At 58.9% G+C, this 16,478-nt stretch overlaps 1 protein-coding gene across 1 annotated transcript in view; it reads right to left on the bottom strand.

Moving 5' to 3' along the window:
- SPG7 (SPG7 matrix AAA peptidase subunit, paraplegin) overlaps nt 1-16,478 on the bottom strand; it is a 30,456-nt gene that overhangs the window by 5,554 nt on the left and 8,424 nt on the right. Inside the window, 9 exon segments of the mRNA XM_059999928.1 lie at nt 408-518; nt 1,084-1,186; nt 2,296-2,420; nt 8,415-8,588; nt 8,820-8,982; nt 9,243-9,368; nt 10,469-10,571; nt 11,573-11,712; nt 13,943-14,184. Coding sequence (XP_059855911.1) covers nt 408-518; nt 1,084-1,186; nt 2,296-2,420; nt 8,415-8,588; nt 8,820-8,982; nt 9,243-9,368; nt 10,469-10,571; nt 11,573-11,712; nt 13,943-14,184 — 1,287 coding nt within the window.

Raw genomic sequence — 16,478 nt, 5'->3', positions numbered from 1 at the left:
CTGTGGGAGCTCGTCCTGCTCTCCTCACAGAAGGCCAAGGGCCCCTCGTACGGCAGCAGGTGAGCACAGCTGCAGGCGCCGGCCCCGCCCAACACAGAGCACGGAGCCTCCTGCAGAGCAGGCCTCCTCCTCGCCCGGGGCGCAGCTGCCAACCCCTGGCGATGTGGGCAGGGGCCCGTCCGGCACTCAGGCCCCGCACGTTGGCCGATGGGCTGAGGACACTCACATTTGAGCTTGTGACACCCTATGATATTTCTGTTTGCACAGTATCTTAAACTAACGAGAGTAAGTCACACTGTTAAGGCCTGACGTAAAAACAGGAACTCTTGACCTGTCTTCCCTCTTGGGCAATAATTCTGTCGCGCGGCGTCTAGGTCTGCCCCCCACCCGTGGGCGGGTCCATGTACCGGCAAAGACGCGTTCCACCGCGTAGTCCAGGTTGGACGTGTGCACGGCCGTGTGCCCCTCCCGCGCAGCGTGCAGTGCGGCCTCGTTACAGATGTTGGCGATGTCAGCGCCTGTGGGCACGGGGGTGGCACTCAAGCAGACGCAGAGAGATGGGGGTCGGGAGGAGGGGGCTGCCCCATTCCCCTCGAGCGGCCGCAGGGCTGAGGTCAGCCGCCTCTCTGGACCCCTGCTGGTTCCTTCCACCTAGTGTTCCACACAGACGTCGAGGGATGAGAAAGGCTCTCTGACACCCATGAGGTTCTAGTTCAGGACGTTAAACAAAGTCCAAAGGGAAAAAATTTATACCACGATAAAAGGGGTTTCTACTTATAGTACCCTGTAAAACGAGAGCCATACAGAAAAGAAACCTGATTTGTGACAACACGGAGACCGTGGGGGAGGGCAGTGGGGGGCCCGGGAGGAGACGTGGCCTTGCAGGTCAGCCCCCAGTGGGGAGGAGCGGAACAAAGGCAGGACCACCAGGACTGCCGGGGGTGGGGGGGCGTGCACAGGCGACAGAACCTCGGGGAGGAGAGTCCTCTTACCTCTGCCTGCTGCGTGTACACCTCACTCCCACCCCGGCTGTGCTGGCCCCCTCCACCCTCTCCAGCCCCAGACAGAGACCCGTGCCCCTACCGCTGAAGCCCGGCGTCAGCTCCGCCAGCCGCTGGGAGTAAAAGCTGCTGGCCCGCGTCAGCTTCAGGCTCCTCAGGTGCTGCTCAAAGATCTCCCTCCTTTCCTGCGGGACACGGGACAGGGGACACGGGTCAAAGGACACGGGTGCAGGCTCCCGCCAGCTGACACTCGGGAGCCACCGGCCGAGAGGTCAGCTTTTGCTCCGAGAAACCAACTCAGGGCTGCAGGCGGCGTTTCAAAACCGGAAGGAAAAAAGGAGACAAGAGAAGATAAAGCACGTCACACATCACAGGTAGCAAAGGTTATTTTGTATCCTGTGTGACACGTCAGGAAGACGGGAATCCAGGCCTTCGGAAGCAGTGGCAGGCCACAACCTACGACAGGACAAGGCTGGGTGTTCCCGGGCCCGGCCCTGACCCCCACGTCGGTCTTTGCAGGAACGTTAACCCACCAGCCACCTGCCACGCTCACCTTCCAAACCCTCCCCTGCTCCTGCTGGGTCCTCAGCCACGCTAGGCTCCTGCTCCCTGGGCGGCCACCACAAAGGCCCAACCCCCTGGAGGTGGACGTCCGAGCAGAGGCCTGAGGAAGTGTGGTCAGAGGGGCCGAGAGGTCCCTGGGGCTCACACCCTCCACCCCGTCAGGGCAGCCGTGCAGCTCGTGCTCCAAAGCCATGCAGCACACGGCTCTGAGGCTCTGCGAAGACTGTGCCGCAGGACTCGGCCCAGACGTTTCAGGATAAAGAGGAAAACAACAAGGATCAAAACCAGGAGAAGAGGGGCTTCCCCAGTGGCGCAGCGGTTAGGAATCTGCCTACCAGTGCAGGGGACACGGGTTCCAGCCCTGATCCAGAAAGATCCCACACGCCGCGGAGCAGCTAAGCCCGTGCGCCACGACTACTGAGCCTGCACTCTAGAGCCCGCGAGCCGCAACTACTGAGGCCATGTGCCACAACTACTGAAGCCTGCGCGTCACAACTACTGAAGCCCATGCACCTAGAGCCCGTGCTCCTCAACAAGAGAAGCCACTGCAATGAGAAGCCTGCGCACTGCACGAAGAGTAGCCCCTGCTCGCCGCAACTAGAGAAAGCCCGCGCGCAGCAACGAGGAACCAACACGGCCAAAAAATATAAATAAATAAATAAAATTTAAAACAAAAAAACCCAGAAGAGCGGGAGCCGAGGCCCGGAAAGGCCAGCCAGGCCGCACTGACCTGCAGCGTGGGAAGGTCGATGAACACGTGTCGGTCCAGTCGGCCTGGCCTCAGCAGAGCGTTGTCCAAAATGTCAGCTCGGTTGGTGGCCGCAAGGACGATGACATGGTCGGTGGTGCCCATTCCTGAAGGAACAGACAGCAGCTGTTAGGGTGGGGCGCCCAGCCCGGAAGCTTCCCCACAGGCCCCCTTGAGGGACATGGGGCGGGAGAGGCGGGGCACCTGAACGCAGAGCGGTGGACCCACCCGGGCCCGTCCCTCCTGAGCGCTTCCACCAAAACCACAAGAGCAGGACCCACCACTTCCTCCCCAGGCCGCGGCCCAGAGGCAGAAGCGCAGGCCAGAGCTCGGTCTGCCCTCCAAGGCCATCCTCCACATCCAGACAGCAGCCCTGCAGGAAGAGCGTTCCCGGGGCGCAAGGGGCACCTCCCCACACCACTGCCAGGGACATCGGGGACATGTCTCCTCCGACACTGGGACTGAGGGCCCCAGGTCTCTCATGAGAATTTAAAAGCAAGTCCAGAAACCATCACTAACGGCCCACACCTATGTGTGAACCTGGGCTGGACGCTAATTTGAATAAAGCAATTGCAAAAACGCCCCACGAAGCAGCCGGGGGGATCTGACCCCGACTGGATGTTAGATGCTAGTAAGAACAAGTGTCACAATGATAGGGAGTTATTTCTCCTAGTGAAGGTGCAGAACTCTGGGTCTGCTTTAACCCATGGGGGAAGAGGCAGGGGTGTTGGCATACAGAACTGGCCGTAGTTACGACAGGCACTGAGGCTGGGCTGGGGCACGGCACTCAAAGCAGGCTCTCCCCAGCTTCGGAAAAGTTCCATGACACAAAGTTTAAAAAATAAAGATGCCAGGATCCATCTTTTGCTAACTTAACCTGTAATAAACTGACATTGACAAATACAATTTCAAATCACCTGTACAAAGTCTTTCAACGGAAGTGAAATCAGAGTCCTTCACTCTACTGCACGATCCCAGGACACCGGCCAGGGGCCCAGGTAGCCCCGACCCAGGGAGGGCACCCACCTCGCCCAGGGGTTGACACCACCAGGACAGCCCAAACCACACCCAGCCCCAAGGAAATCACTCCAGAACTTCAAAGAAATGTCTCCCAGAGACCAGGCTCCCAGCCTGGGCTCTGCATTTTGGGATGTGGTGAGCCCAGACACCTCATGGAGCCTGGGCCCACTCACGTCTCGAGAGTGGACAGTGCAGAAAAGCGTCTGCTTCCCAACACAAAGGCAGCATCTTAAAATAACTCAGACTTTTGAAATAAACTCGGACAAAAGCAAGCACCACCCAGCATACGTGATGCACCAGCCCCTCTGCCCCGATTGCCTATGCTCAATTTTAGGAAAAGCGAAACTCTGAAATGGAAATGAGACGCCTGCTGGAGGGAGGGGCCCTGGGCAGAGCTGGCCGGGTCCACTTCCCGGGACACCTGGGGATGGAGGAGCCCCTCCGCCTCGAGTCCCAGAGCGCTACCTGGGACACCTGCCGGGGCTCCCCACTCAGATTCCCCAAACGCCTGCCTGCCATAGGCCGGGGCTGTGAACACAGAATCCTGAGATTATACAACAGTGAAATGTTGAAAAACAGTAGGAATGACGGGTGCAGAAGGAAGCAGCAGCCGGGCCAGGGCGAGCGTGAGCCCGGAGCTCCAGGCGGGGACTCCCGCAGGACGGCCATGGCCTCTACGTCAGCAAGCAGGGACTGGCATAGCTCTGGGCACACCGCAAGTGGCAGAAACTGTACAGATGTCCCCGTGGCTGCGTGTCAGGTTTGCTCCCACGTGGAGCTGAAGCTGCCGCAACCCCGTCTGACGGGCACGCATCTCTCTGCGCGGTGCCCGGCCTCCACCCCGGACGGAGGCAGATCCCACCGCCACAAAGATCTCCCTGCACAGCCTCGTCCCCTCCTCGCCACTCACGTGTTCTCCTTCCCAGAACTGTCATTTACACGGTCTCATATAAATTGAAGCAGACGGCCTGTAACCTTTTGAGGCTGGCCTTTTCACTCAGCATAAACCCCGAGACCCAGCCAGGCAGTCGGGCATAACAACAGCGAGCGTCTCTTCACTGCTGCCTGGTACCCCCATGAGAACACATCAGGGCGTAGGCACGCACCCACCGCAGAACACACGGCCTCTTTCCAGGTTTCAGCTGTTACAAGCGAGTGAACACTGGTGCACGCGTGTTTTGCGGACACCGGGTCAACGTGCCGTGTGTGTCCAGCGTGTTCAGAGCCGGCCGAGCTGTCTCCCGGGAGGCTGCACGTTCTCCCTCTCCCGCCGCAGGGGGTCAGGTTCGCTTCCCCTGCTGCTTCACAGATGCGTCATCACAGCTGCTTCACTCAAATCAGAGTCCAGGTTCACGCACAGACCTGGGATCCAGTCTCTTCACATCCTCCCCACGTCTGCTCTTGCCACTATCTTGAATGAAGTGAGAGGAATGACTCTACCTTCAGGAATGAGTGCTCAGCTAAGTAACAGGGACGTGTGCGTGAGGAGGACAGAGTCGTGGACCAGCAGCCGGGGGCCGAGAACATGCTCTCCAGAGGCGCCCGGCTGGGCTCACGCAACGCTGAAGGCTCAGCGCAGGAAGGACAGCACTTCAACAAGAGGTGCTGGAGCGGCTGGACGTCCACACACAAAGTGAGCTGTGACCAAGCCTCACACCTCACACAGAAATTCACTTAACACGGGTCACAGACTAACACGGAAAAGGCCGTGTGAGCGCTACCTGCAGTTTCCTCTTTTTCCTTAATTAATTTTCGCTTTCTTAATGAAGTACAGCTTATTTATAGTGCTTCAGCTGTAGCACTGAATCACAGCGCAGCGATTCAACTATTCTTTCGTATATACGTATACATATTCTTTTTCAGATTCTTCCCCACCAGAAGTTGTTACAAGATGCTGACTACAGCTCCCTGCGCTGTACAGGAGGTCCTTGGGGGTTAGGTACCCGGGCCTTTCTACAGACTCCAGGCGGAATCGAGGCCACGGGGGTGTGGACGGAGACGCCCATGGTGGGGGGCGAGGAGCGAAGGCCTCCTTGCGCCCACTGGGCTGTGAGAGGGAGCGCAGGCGCCCCGCCCCTGCCGGCTTCCCACTGCGGCACCAGGTCCACTGCATGCTCTGCACTTGCTGCACGCGCTGCACTTGGATGAGCAGACACTGCTCCTCCCTGAGGGGTGACAACGGCTCCTCAATGCTCAGCTGTGTCTGTGCACAAAGGCCCGCGGGCGGCGGTCCAGCCCTGCCAGGGCCTCTGAGGGGTGCTCCACGGCCTGGGGGGCGGGTCCTGGGGGGCCCACGGCTGCAGCAAAGCCGGTGGAAGCTGTTCCTCTCCTGGCGGCACAGAGGGGCCCGTCAGAGAAGGCGCCAGCTGGGAACGCTTCCTGGGGGTGCACATCACCCGGAAGGGTGGTCTCTGGCTTCAAGCGCAAAAAGCAGCAGGAGCAGAGAGAGGGGGGTACTGCTCCCGGGGCCCAGGTGCTCGGCCACAGCGGGCCACGAGGGAGCCCCACCGTCACGCACACACGGTCACAACTATGGGTGAGGTCGCGCATCAGCCTTACTCGACACGTCAGGAAACCCCGGCTCGGAGGACGGGAGGGGAGGAGGGGCGCGCACCCCGCCGCGTCCCCCCATGGCCCACAAGCCCCCCGGGGCCAGCACTCGGGCGGGCAGCCGCAGGACAACATGAGTCTGGCACGGCCGCCAGGGCCGCGGAGCTTGACGGTGGCTTCCAGACACGCTCTGCCGTGTCCCGCGGCATCACCAAGGTTCCCCACGGCTGAGATGCAGCACTTCCGACAGCACGCTCATCAACCCTGCCACGGGGTTTCTGGAGACTCGGAGTCCAACTTGCGGACGACCAGACGGGGCGCTCAGGGTCCAGCTGCTCACAGCCCAGCACACGGGGAGGGGCTGCTCAGAGCGGGGAGCAGCGGGGGTGGGTGAGGGGCCCCAGGAGGGCCCATCTCCAGGGAGCGACCCCCAGAGCTTCATCTCAGCTGCACAGACACCGAGTTCCCAGGCATGTCCTCCCCAGGAAGCTTGCTCCTCAGACCCTGGCCACGGGGCAGAGTCCCTGAGCCATCCTGACGGACACCCGGACGAGAGGGAGACGCAAGTCGCCAGGGGCAGCTCCAGACGCAAACCATCCTCAGGACCTAACGAGGCAGCCCTTTCCTCTGCCGTGAGAAACCACACTTTGATTTCTCACACATCTGAAAAGATGACGAAATGCCTCCCCTGCATCAGCGCCCGACCTGCCCAGCGCTGCAGGCCTGCGTCCCAGCACCAGAGTCGGGGCACGGGGGCACCGCCGTGCACAGTGATGCCACCAAGGCTGTTGAGCGGCTCCTGCCACACACGCGGGGCTCAACCTCACTCGGAGGGCACAGCAGCCTCACAGGGGGCGTCCCTTCCAGGGCCTGGCCTGGAGGAAGTGCCACAGTCACGAGGACAAGGACATAAAGACAGGCCCAGGCTGGAGACCAAGGAGACAGGACAAGTAAGCAACGCGAGGCTGGGCTGGACCCTGGGCCAGAAAGGGCATATCTGCAGGCCAGAGGCAGCTGCTGGACACCTGTGTCAGGCCTCATCCACGTCGGCCTCTGGGCTGCGTGGGGTAAGGGAATAGTCATAGGAACTCTGACTGCTTTTCCATTGTTTTTGTAAGTCTGAAACTCTTTGAAAATGAGAGGCTAAATAAAAAAGTTTCACCCTTAGCCACACACAATCAGATTCCACTGCCCACACGCTGGCCACCAGATCCACCATCCCAAACGCTGAGAATACTTTAAAGAGGAACATAAATACACGAATAGGGACTTCCTCGTGGTCCAGTGGGTAAGACTGCGCTCCCAATGCAGGGGGCCTGGGTTCGATCCCTGGTCAGAGAACTAGATCCCTCACGCACGCCACAACTAAGAGCCCACATGCCGCACCGAAGACTGGCGCAGCCAAAATAAAAGATAAATATTTTTAAAAAAATACAAATAAATGGTTCTCTTAGACCAAAACTACTTTGAGAAAAAAGTGTTTTCCTTACCTACAATACCTAAAACAGCACTGGAATTATGATGAAAGAAAAATTAAAACTGGGTCCTACGCGGCTGGGACTTGAAAAGAGATCTGTGTGCCCATGTTCACAGCAGCATCATTCACAACAGCCAACAGAGTCCATCGAGAGACGAGCGGATAAGCCAACCGTGGTCCATCCGCACCTGGGAACATTACTCAACCTTAAAAAGGAAGGGAATTCTGAGACTTCCTGGCGGTCCACTGGTTAAGGCACTGTGCTTCCAATGCAGGGGGTGTGGGTTCGATCCCTGGTCAGGGAACTAAGACCCTGTGAACCTTGAGGACATGATGCTGAGTGAAATAAGCCAGTCACAACAGGACAAACCCTGTACGTTCCCACTAAAATCAGACACCGATGGGAGGATGGTGGGGCCAGCGGCTGGGGGAGGGGAGAATGCCGAGTCGGTACTTAATGGGGACAATTTGTGTTTGGGAAGATGAGAAAGGTCTGGAGACGGATGGTGGTGATGGTCATACAACAATGGGAATGTACTTACTGCCACTGAACACTGCATTTAAAAATGGTTAAAACGGTAAAATTTATGTTTCATATATTTTACCACAATGAAAACAAACACAATATCTACACACACACACACACACACACTCACACACTCCAAAGAGGATCTTACAGGAGTAGCTCAAAAAAAACCAATTCCGTTAAAAAGAAAAAGAAATTGTGTGGAAGCCAGTCCACAGGTCATCTCAAGGGCAGCAGACACAGCACCCCCGGCCGTGCATCTGAGGCACCGGCCGCACCCACGCCGGGCACAGAGACTCTCACAGCAGCAAGACTCCCTGGGCTCCTCTGAGACTGACCACCACCGTCGTGACCCAGCCCGACACGGCATCCCCACCTTTCTTCCTTTTTCTTTCTGAACTGCTGCCCTGACTTTGGGAAAGTGAAAGCTGTGTTTCTGGTGATCACCTGCCGGAGGAAGAGTTCCCAGTGCTGACAAACCCTCAGGGCGCACGAGCAGCCCTGCGACCCGGCCCGAGCAGCGCTCACCGTCCATCTCCACCAGCAGCTGGTTGAGCGTCTGCTCCTCCTCCGTGTTGGAGAAGCCGGACACGGTGGTGGAGCGCCTCTTGCCCACGGCGTCGATCTCGTCGATGTACACGATGCAGGGGGCCCGGGCACGGGCTTCCTTGAAGAGGCTCCGCACACGGGCCGCGCCGAGGCCTGAGGACACAGGGGATGGGGAAGCGGGCAGGTCAGGGGCATGGACCCTGCTCTCGGGGAAGCCCCAGCAGGCAGACCCTGCTGCACGTGTGCCGGCCCACTTCCTCCTGGACCCCCCAGACCACGGCTCCCCAGAACGTCAGCGCCCCGTTCCCTCCACGCCCACGACCCCCTAAGGCAACCAGCCACTGCAGAAGGAGCGCGCCCTGGACACGTGGTCAGGGGGCCCACCTCCAATGACCTCTACGAACTCCGGGCCAGCCATCGCGAGGAAGGGCACCTGGGCCTCCGTGGCCACCGCCTTGGCCAGCAGCGTCTTCCCACAGCCGGGGGGGCCGAGCAGCAGTGCGCCCTTCGGGACCTTGGCTCCGAGCTGAAGGAAGCGCTCTGGGCTCTAGAAAAGCAGCAGAGGACACGCACTGACCCCCGGCGCTCCAGAGAACCTTCAGGACATGACTGTCGGGGGCCTCGGGTGATGTCCACGTGGCTCTGGGAAAGCAGAGTGCTCTGCGGTGACGGGTGACAGGCAGCGCAGGGCACCGTGCTCACGGAAGCCAGCACTTAGGTGCCGGCCAAGCAGGGGGCTCACTGTGTAGCGCGGCACCGGCCAGGCAGTCCGCCCCGCCCCCTGCGCCGCAGCCGCCACCCACTCACCTTCAGATAATCCACAAACTCCTTAACCTCCAGCTTGGCCTCATGCATTCCCGCCACATCTTTGAAGCTGACTCCTTTCCCCGTCTTGCCATCCACAATCGTGAAGCGAGCCATTTTAAGCTGATTCTGGGCAGAAAGACAAAGGGCGGAGCCCTGTGCAGCCCAGTAGGACATGGCGGAGGAGCCCTGGGCACCAGCTCACCTGCACGTCCTGCCCCACCGTCCCCACTCACTCAGACGGCAGCTAAGGGCACGGTCCAGACACACGAGGGTGCTGACAGCTAGAAACCCCCGGCGTCCAGCAATCTGCCTTAAAGGAAAACACTCCCCGCGTCAACTAGGTGACTCAACGTCTCTGCATGAGCCATCTTACTTCTCCGTGTGACCTTCCCCACTACCGTGTGACTTCTTTTTCTGATTATAAAAGTTATGTAACGACACGCAGTTCCGGGGAGTGGTGGTAAAAAAGTTGCTTGGTCAATTGCTGGAGCGCAATCTGGCTGGACAGACAAGCTCTTGGCGAGGAGCTCAACCTCGGCCACGATCTCCTTCAGGACAGGCTCAAAAGATGCAGCTGCGTGGGATTCGCCCCAGCACTATCTAAATACAACGATAAACAGCCCACAGTGTGCAAGAACTACCAAACTGGCTGAGCCAGGTCCGGCGCACCCCACGAGACACCATGCTGCCGCTGACAGTGTGCGTGCACGGCCTGAGCTACCGAGGGCCCCAGTCCAGGGGGAAACTGGGGCGCTCTGTCCCCCCGGCCGGTTCCCAGGAGGGGCTCCTCCGCGGCCCTCTGCTGATGCGGCTGACAGGCCAGGTACGACTTGAGGGGGAGGGAAAGTGCACGTTACAGTGAATGCCATGACAACAGAAGAATACTTCTGAAGTCCATAAAGATCGCCCTTTTCCAGACAACCTTTAAAGCTGTCTCGGCTAGCAGGGGAAACCCCCCAGAGAGCCAGGTCCAGCTGAGAGTGCAGAACGCAGGACACAGTGCAGCGGAAACCCCTGGGCTCGGCCACCCACGTGCCGGGAGCGAGGCCTCAGCTGGAGCCAGTGCGACGCCCCCCAGGTCAGCCAAGCGGAAGGAAAGAGGAGCTGCCGGACGACGTCCAGGCGGACGTCCACTGTGCACTCATCCTGCAGGTGACGGGAAAGGGTCAGCACAAACAGACGAACCCCAGGACCACAAGCTCGGGGAGACGGTAAGTACAACTTACAAAAGCACTGAATCCGCCTTCCCGTCCTGTCATTCCAGCCAGACGGAAAACATACCACAGGATGGCCAGGCCCACGGCAGTCATCCCCAGGGCGTAGAGGGCGCTAGCATGAGAGAGAAAGTGGGGCACAGCCTCAGGCCCGGCCGCCGGGCAGCCGACACACACGCCTCACACAGGCTGGGGCCCGCAGACGCTCCCAAGATGAGAAGGGCTCCCTCACTCTAAGATCAACCTGTGGAACCAGCACTGAAAACGGGTTTCCTTGTCCCATTCTCACCAACCACTCCTCCTGCGTCAAGTGCTCCCGAAGTCTCAGATCCGGAGCACAGCAGCGCTGGGCACGCAGAACCTGACCGTGGCATGAAGCCAGAGTGCCCCCCGCCATCCAGAGCCCCGGGTAACTCATGCCTGCCGAGAGCAGCTCTTCACCTTCCACGTATTTTGTTTTCAAAAGTAGGCCATCAATTTTGGTCACTAAGGCAAAATCGGTGGAACAGTGAAGAGAGAAAACCGTAGGGCATCACCCCCCAGATGAAGAGGGGGCCCCATCCAGGTGTGCCCCCCCATTCCCTACAACAAGCAGAGGTGCAGCCTAGGGGCCCTGCACCCTCAGGAGCCAGAGGCTGTGGGACAGACACACAGCACTTCACAGTCGCCGCTGGTCACCACGAGGGGACGCAGACCTCTGCACACAGTAGCGTCCAGATACATGGCCTGCGACCCGCTGATGAATGTGCTCCCACCAAGGAGTCTGCAGGCCCTGCCACCCACAGGCCCTGCATGGTCTCTATGTCTCTCTTCAGCACGGAACCAAGAAGTTCCACTGGACACCCTGCTTCTCCCTTTCCTGCCTCATCTTCCTGTTTGCAGGCAACAGCAAACCCAACCTGGGCTGAATTCGGAAACACCACACACAGCGGAAGTGGTGCCTAAAAGTGACTCCAAGCTGTCCCACCTCACGCCACCCCTCACGCGCCCGCCTCCCACGAGGGGCTCCAGCTCACTGCAGGCACAGCCAGTGTGAGATTTTTATTGGGGTTTGTTTCTCACATTACAAAGTCAAGCCTGGTTTAGTTTAGAGGCATACAGAAATGACCAACCTACTTTCCAAAGAATCCCGTCCGCTTATAGGAAACCGGAATCCTGTCCTTGCCTTCGATATTCAGCTCATCCTCAGCTGCTCGAAGCTTCTCCTCAAATTTGTCGATATTTGCCACCTGCATTCGGTACATCAAGGCCAGCCGCTGGGGGCAGAAAGCAGAGGGACCGCGAGAATGATGTACAGGTCAGACCACTGACCCTGAGGACAGAGAACGGTGCCCCAGCCACAGTGTGTGGACAACTGCAGGACTTCAGAAGCAGAGGCCTGCCACTCAGAGACCCTCTCCACGTCTAGGGAGTTTTCGTTCTCTCAAACACAATTACAGTGACACGTTCACGAAAAAACATTTTAAGCAAACGAAGGGCAGCACGTGCATCTTAAACTCAGCACCCGGGTCGCACTCCGCTGTGAGGGCACAGCAGAGCCTCGGCAAGGAAAGCGCAGTGCTGGACCAAACCCACAGTCGCCCTGAGAAGGGTCCCTGTTTAACCATCGGCTGGATCTGACAGTCAACCGAGTGCGCTCCTCCGTCCTCAGGCAGACGAGAGACTAAGGAATAGGGAGCAGGCGGCGTCTCCCGGAAGCTGGTGGGACAGTCTCATCACCTCCACCCCAGTCCCACGTCAGTCATGGTTCTGGCAGCCGGGCCCATGCTTTCCAGAGTTAAACTGTTCCAGGCTCAGATTCTAAGCACACTCTCGGAATCTAAATGGAGCAACCAGATTTTCCCCGCTCTGAAGTCTCTTGAAAGTCTTGCGGGTCAGGCTCCACTTTGTGGGCTGAGAAGGCCAGATGGAGGGCACACAGGGGACCCACCAGTCACAACCAAGCTTTGCACTGGAACGCCTCTTGGCCTTAGTGGCTGGATTAACCTAACGCACCCCAAACCCTTGGTCTGAACTTCATCGATCCTTGATCACTCAAACACCTGCCCTGGCCAATTTGGATGCAAGGGAAAAACGTAGAAAGGACCCTCTTTCTATTTCAACATCCAAAGGCAAAAGGCGTGACCCCAGAAGCCCCTTCAACCCCGCGCCTTGTGAAGCCTTCTCTGAGCCCCTGGGCCCCTATCAGCCGCTGCAGCAGCAGCCACCAGGCCCCTCACCCTGGGGCCGGCAGCGGCTACCATTGCCCCTGGCCTGTCAAGCGCACTGGAATTTCACTTCTACCATCTGCCCAGCTGTGCAGACGGAGAGGCTCGCAGGGCTGGGCTGTGCCCATGGGCGCGCTTGCTCGGGCAGGATGAGCCCCCTCACCCCAGCACCCGCCCAGCCCAGAAGCACAGCGGCGCCTGGGGCGCCCGCAGGGCACGCTCTGGGGCACCGTGTGAGTGAGCCATCAGGGAGCAGGCGCTCCGCCCACAGGAGCAAACCTGGGCTCCCGCGAGCAGAGCGAGTGCAACCAGAAAGCCCTGTCTCCTGGCGTGGAGAAAGGTGCCTGCTTTTCCCACTGCCTAAACTGTTAACAGAAGACGGGAAGGATGCTGAAGTCAGAATCCTTGATTGGATCCTGGATTAAAAGTATTAGCACAAAAGGCTCTCAGGCCAGTATAGAGGCACCTGGGAAGCACAAACAGGATAAGTGTGTTAGAAAATATTCTGGGGGACTTCTCTGGTGGTGCAGTGGATAAGACTCCACACTCCCAATGCAGGGGGCCCGGGTTCGATCCCTGGTCGGGGAACTAGATACCACATGCATGCTGTAAATAAGAGTTCACATGCCACAACTAAGGAGCCCGCCTGCCACAACTAAGACCTGGTACAACCAGATAAATAAATAAATAAAATACTAAAGAAAAAAGAAAATATTCTGGTATGGATGTCACCTTTCCAGGGCCTCAGGCTGGCATCGTGTTCCTTGGGGGTAAATGAGAGGGGTCGGAGATGGGAAGGCAGGCGGGACAGTGACTCCTCCTCACAGCAGCTCTCCTTGCGCCCACCCACCTGCTTTGCTGGGCGTGTCTCCCCCTCCCTGACGCCCAACCCTCTACCTGGCACAAGCCTGCAGCCTCCCCTCCCCCTCGCAGGGCCCCTCTCCTCCGCCCCCTTTCTTTCCTGCTCCTGCCCAGGGCCGGCCCTTGCCCACCGGTCTCTCAGCCACCTACTCCGGCCCCAAGGGCTTTCCACCAGCACAGCCCCAGCCCCTCCCTCCCCCGCCTGCTGGGCTCCAGCCAGCCACACGCCGGCCAGAGCCTGGACGCCCGCTGCCCCCTCTCCCTCAGCCCAGAGCCCCTGGCGCCCTCCCACCTCCTCTTTGCACAGACCCCGCTGGGACCACACTGCCTCGCCCCCTTCTCAAAGCCTCCAGGCCTCCTCCTTAAATCAAGACACTCACAGCTTGCTCTAAGCAACCCCGCCAGGCCCGGTACTCACAGGCCGCCCGAATACCACGGCGCCGGGGTGCAGGTACACCTCCACCACGTCGCTCTCGGGCACCACCTGCACCCGCTGCACCTCGCCCTTGGCCAGCATCTCGTGCACGAAGTCGCTCCAGGAGATGCTGCCGCCGCTGGAGCCGAGCGCGTTGAGCAGGCTCATGACCACGGCGATGACAAAGAGCGTGCGCAGCCGCTCGCGGTACATCTGGTCCTCGCGCTCCCGGCGCCGCCGCGCCTCTGTGGGGTGGGGGGGGGCGGGTGTAAGACCAGGGTGGAGCCCCCGCCCCTGCCCCGCCCCCCACGTCAGGGGGCTCGACGTCCCCGCGCCAGTGTAGCCGATGCTTCAACACAGTGACTCCTTACACGCCGTTCAAGGTCACCAACATCCCATTCCTGGGGTCCCACCTGCTGGGATAACATGAAACCATTTTTAAAGTCAAAAGCCTCCCAGGACCAGCGCAGCTCCACAGTGGCGCCACATCTCACTGACAGCACATCTGCCCCACTACGACCCTCGCTGGCCTTCCAGGCTCGACCAGATACCGACCCAGCCCCGGTGCTTGTGGCTCACGCCCAGGTCCCTGTTAACAACAACCTCTCCACCACCACCTGCCCTCCCCCCACACAACCACCTGGGACTGACACTCAAGCGAGCTGCACAGCATTCATCACAGAACACTGGACAAACAGCACACTTCGAAGTGTAAAACAGTCTGGAGACCCGCTCTTTATCAGAACCATGAGATAAATTCCCCGGATTCACACCTGACATAGGAGCTCCTGGGGGCGGCACCTCCCTCCAGAGCACAGCACAGATGGGAAAGAGTCCCAGCAAAGGCAAGGCCACAGTGCTCCTCCCACCAATCACACGGGGGCAGGGGCTGCGTCTTACTGACACGGTGCTGTCCCAGCACTTCACATGGTCTCGCTAGCCCACCGCCCCCAGGAGCCCACCTCCCCAGTCCTTGCACCCACCGGACACCTCATCCACACCCCAGGAGGCCCTGGAACAACCCGGCCTCGCTCACCTGTGCAGGGTGGGCCCATCCTTCCTAACACTCCACGCAGCTTTTGCAAGACCTGCAGTTAACAACGCCTTTTGAGAAATGCGTGTACAATTCTTCACCAGCTCTGCCCAAGACAGACCTGTCTCAGCAACCAAAGCTTCCACCGTTCACTCACCCTCCCCAGAGGCCATGCCGGCACACACAGCAGAGCTGGCCATGGTCACCTCTCCAAGGACAGACTGTGGAGGGACTCAGGGCCCCCTGCCCTCTGCACAGCCTGGAGGTGCAGCCACCCACACATACCACCTGCTTCTCCAACGGGCGGCCTGGAAGAATTCGAAAGCATTTTAAATCAGTTCAGAAACCTGAAGCCTGAGGGACTTCCCTGGTGGTCCAATGGCTACGACTCCGCGCTCCCAACGCAGGGGACCCAGATTCCATCCTGGTCAGGGAACTAGATCCCACATGCTGCAACTGAAGATCCCGTGTGTCGCAACTGAGACCCGAAGGAGCCAAATAAGTATTTAAAAAATAAAAAATAAATAAAAGGAAAAAGCTGACGAAGGTCCATTTTAGGTATCACCCCATTTTACGATAGCTTACAACAGTGTATCCGATATTTCAAGCTCATAAAGGTGACCACTTGTGATTGTGGACAGCAGATTCATGTTCTCAGGTGAGAAGCCGTCTCTCTCAAATATTTAACCTTCAGCCTTGCTAACAACCCAGTGGGGGGCGATCAACCCCGGCAGCCGCACTGCCCCACAGCCCTGCCGCGCCAGCCTGAACTGGTTGAACTAGTTCTGTTTCTGAAACTTTAACATAAGGAAACCAAATGTAACAAAACATGTATCCGTAGTACTGATCAGGTATGAGATCATGAGGGCCGCTCCAAGAAAGACAACGGGCAAGCAGTAAGGGAAGATACGAAAGTGAGACATAGGATGGGCTAAGCAGATGGAAGCTTCCTGAGCTCTAGGAGATGAAACAAGATCTGACCCTGAGACTCTACAGAGAAAAGGCATGTGAACACCCTGCGCAGAAAGGACATTCCCTCCACTCCGAAGGCCCCGTCTCCTGCCCACCAAGTCCATCATCCCCACAGACTCGGGGACACGAGGCTGCCGACTGGCGCCTCTGCCTGTGCCCTGTCTGCGGGGGGTGAACCCGCCTTCGTGAGCACAGCTCCTCCCGCCGGCTGCTCCTCGTATATCCAGCTCACGGAGAGCTGAGGGTCACCCCAAAATCTCTACTGCCTGGGGCACCCAGGAAAGGCTGCTGCCTCCTAAGCCGTTAGACTGTCTACCCGCTGGGCAGCAGCCTGCGGGACCGCTGGAAAACTATGGTCCCACGAGTCCTTCTTGGGGGTCGGAGGATGTCAGCTGCTGTGGTGAGTCACCTGAACCAGCCACCTGAAGACAAATGAACGAGTGACGACGCTGCTGAACGTGCAGGAGACCACGGCAGGAGCCCTCCAGGTGTTCACCCCAGCCGTGAGCACTGTGCCGTGAACACTGGGAGGAT

The sequence above is a fragment of the Delphinus delphis genome, chromosome 20 (genome assembly GCF_949987515.2).
Source record: "Delphinus delphis chromosome 20, mDelDel1.2, whole genome shotgun sequence".
Lineage (NCBI taxonomy): Eukaryota > Metazoa > Chordata > Mammalia > Artiodactyla > Delphinidae > Delphinus > Delphinus delphis.
The sequence above is the reverse complement of the archived record's forward strand: the minus strand, read 5'-3'. Positions and strand labels throughout refer to the sequence as shown.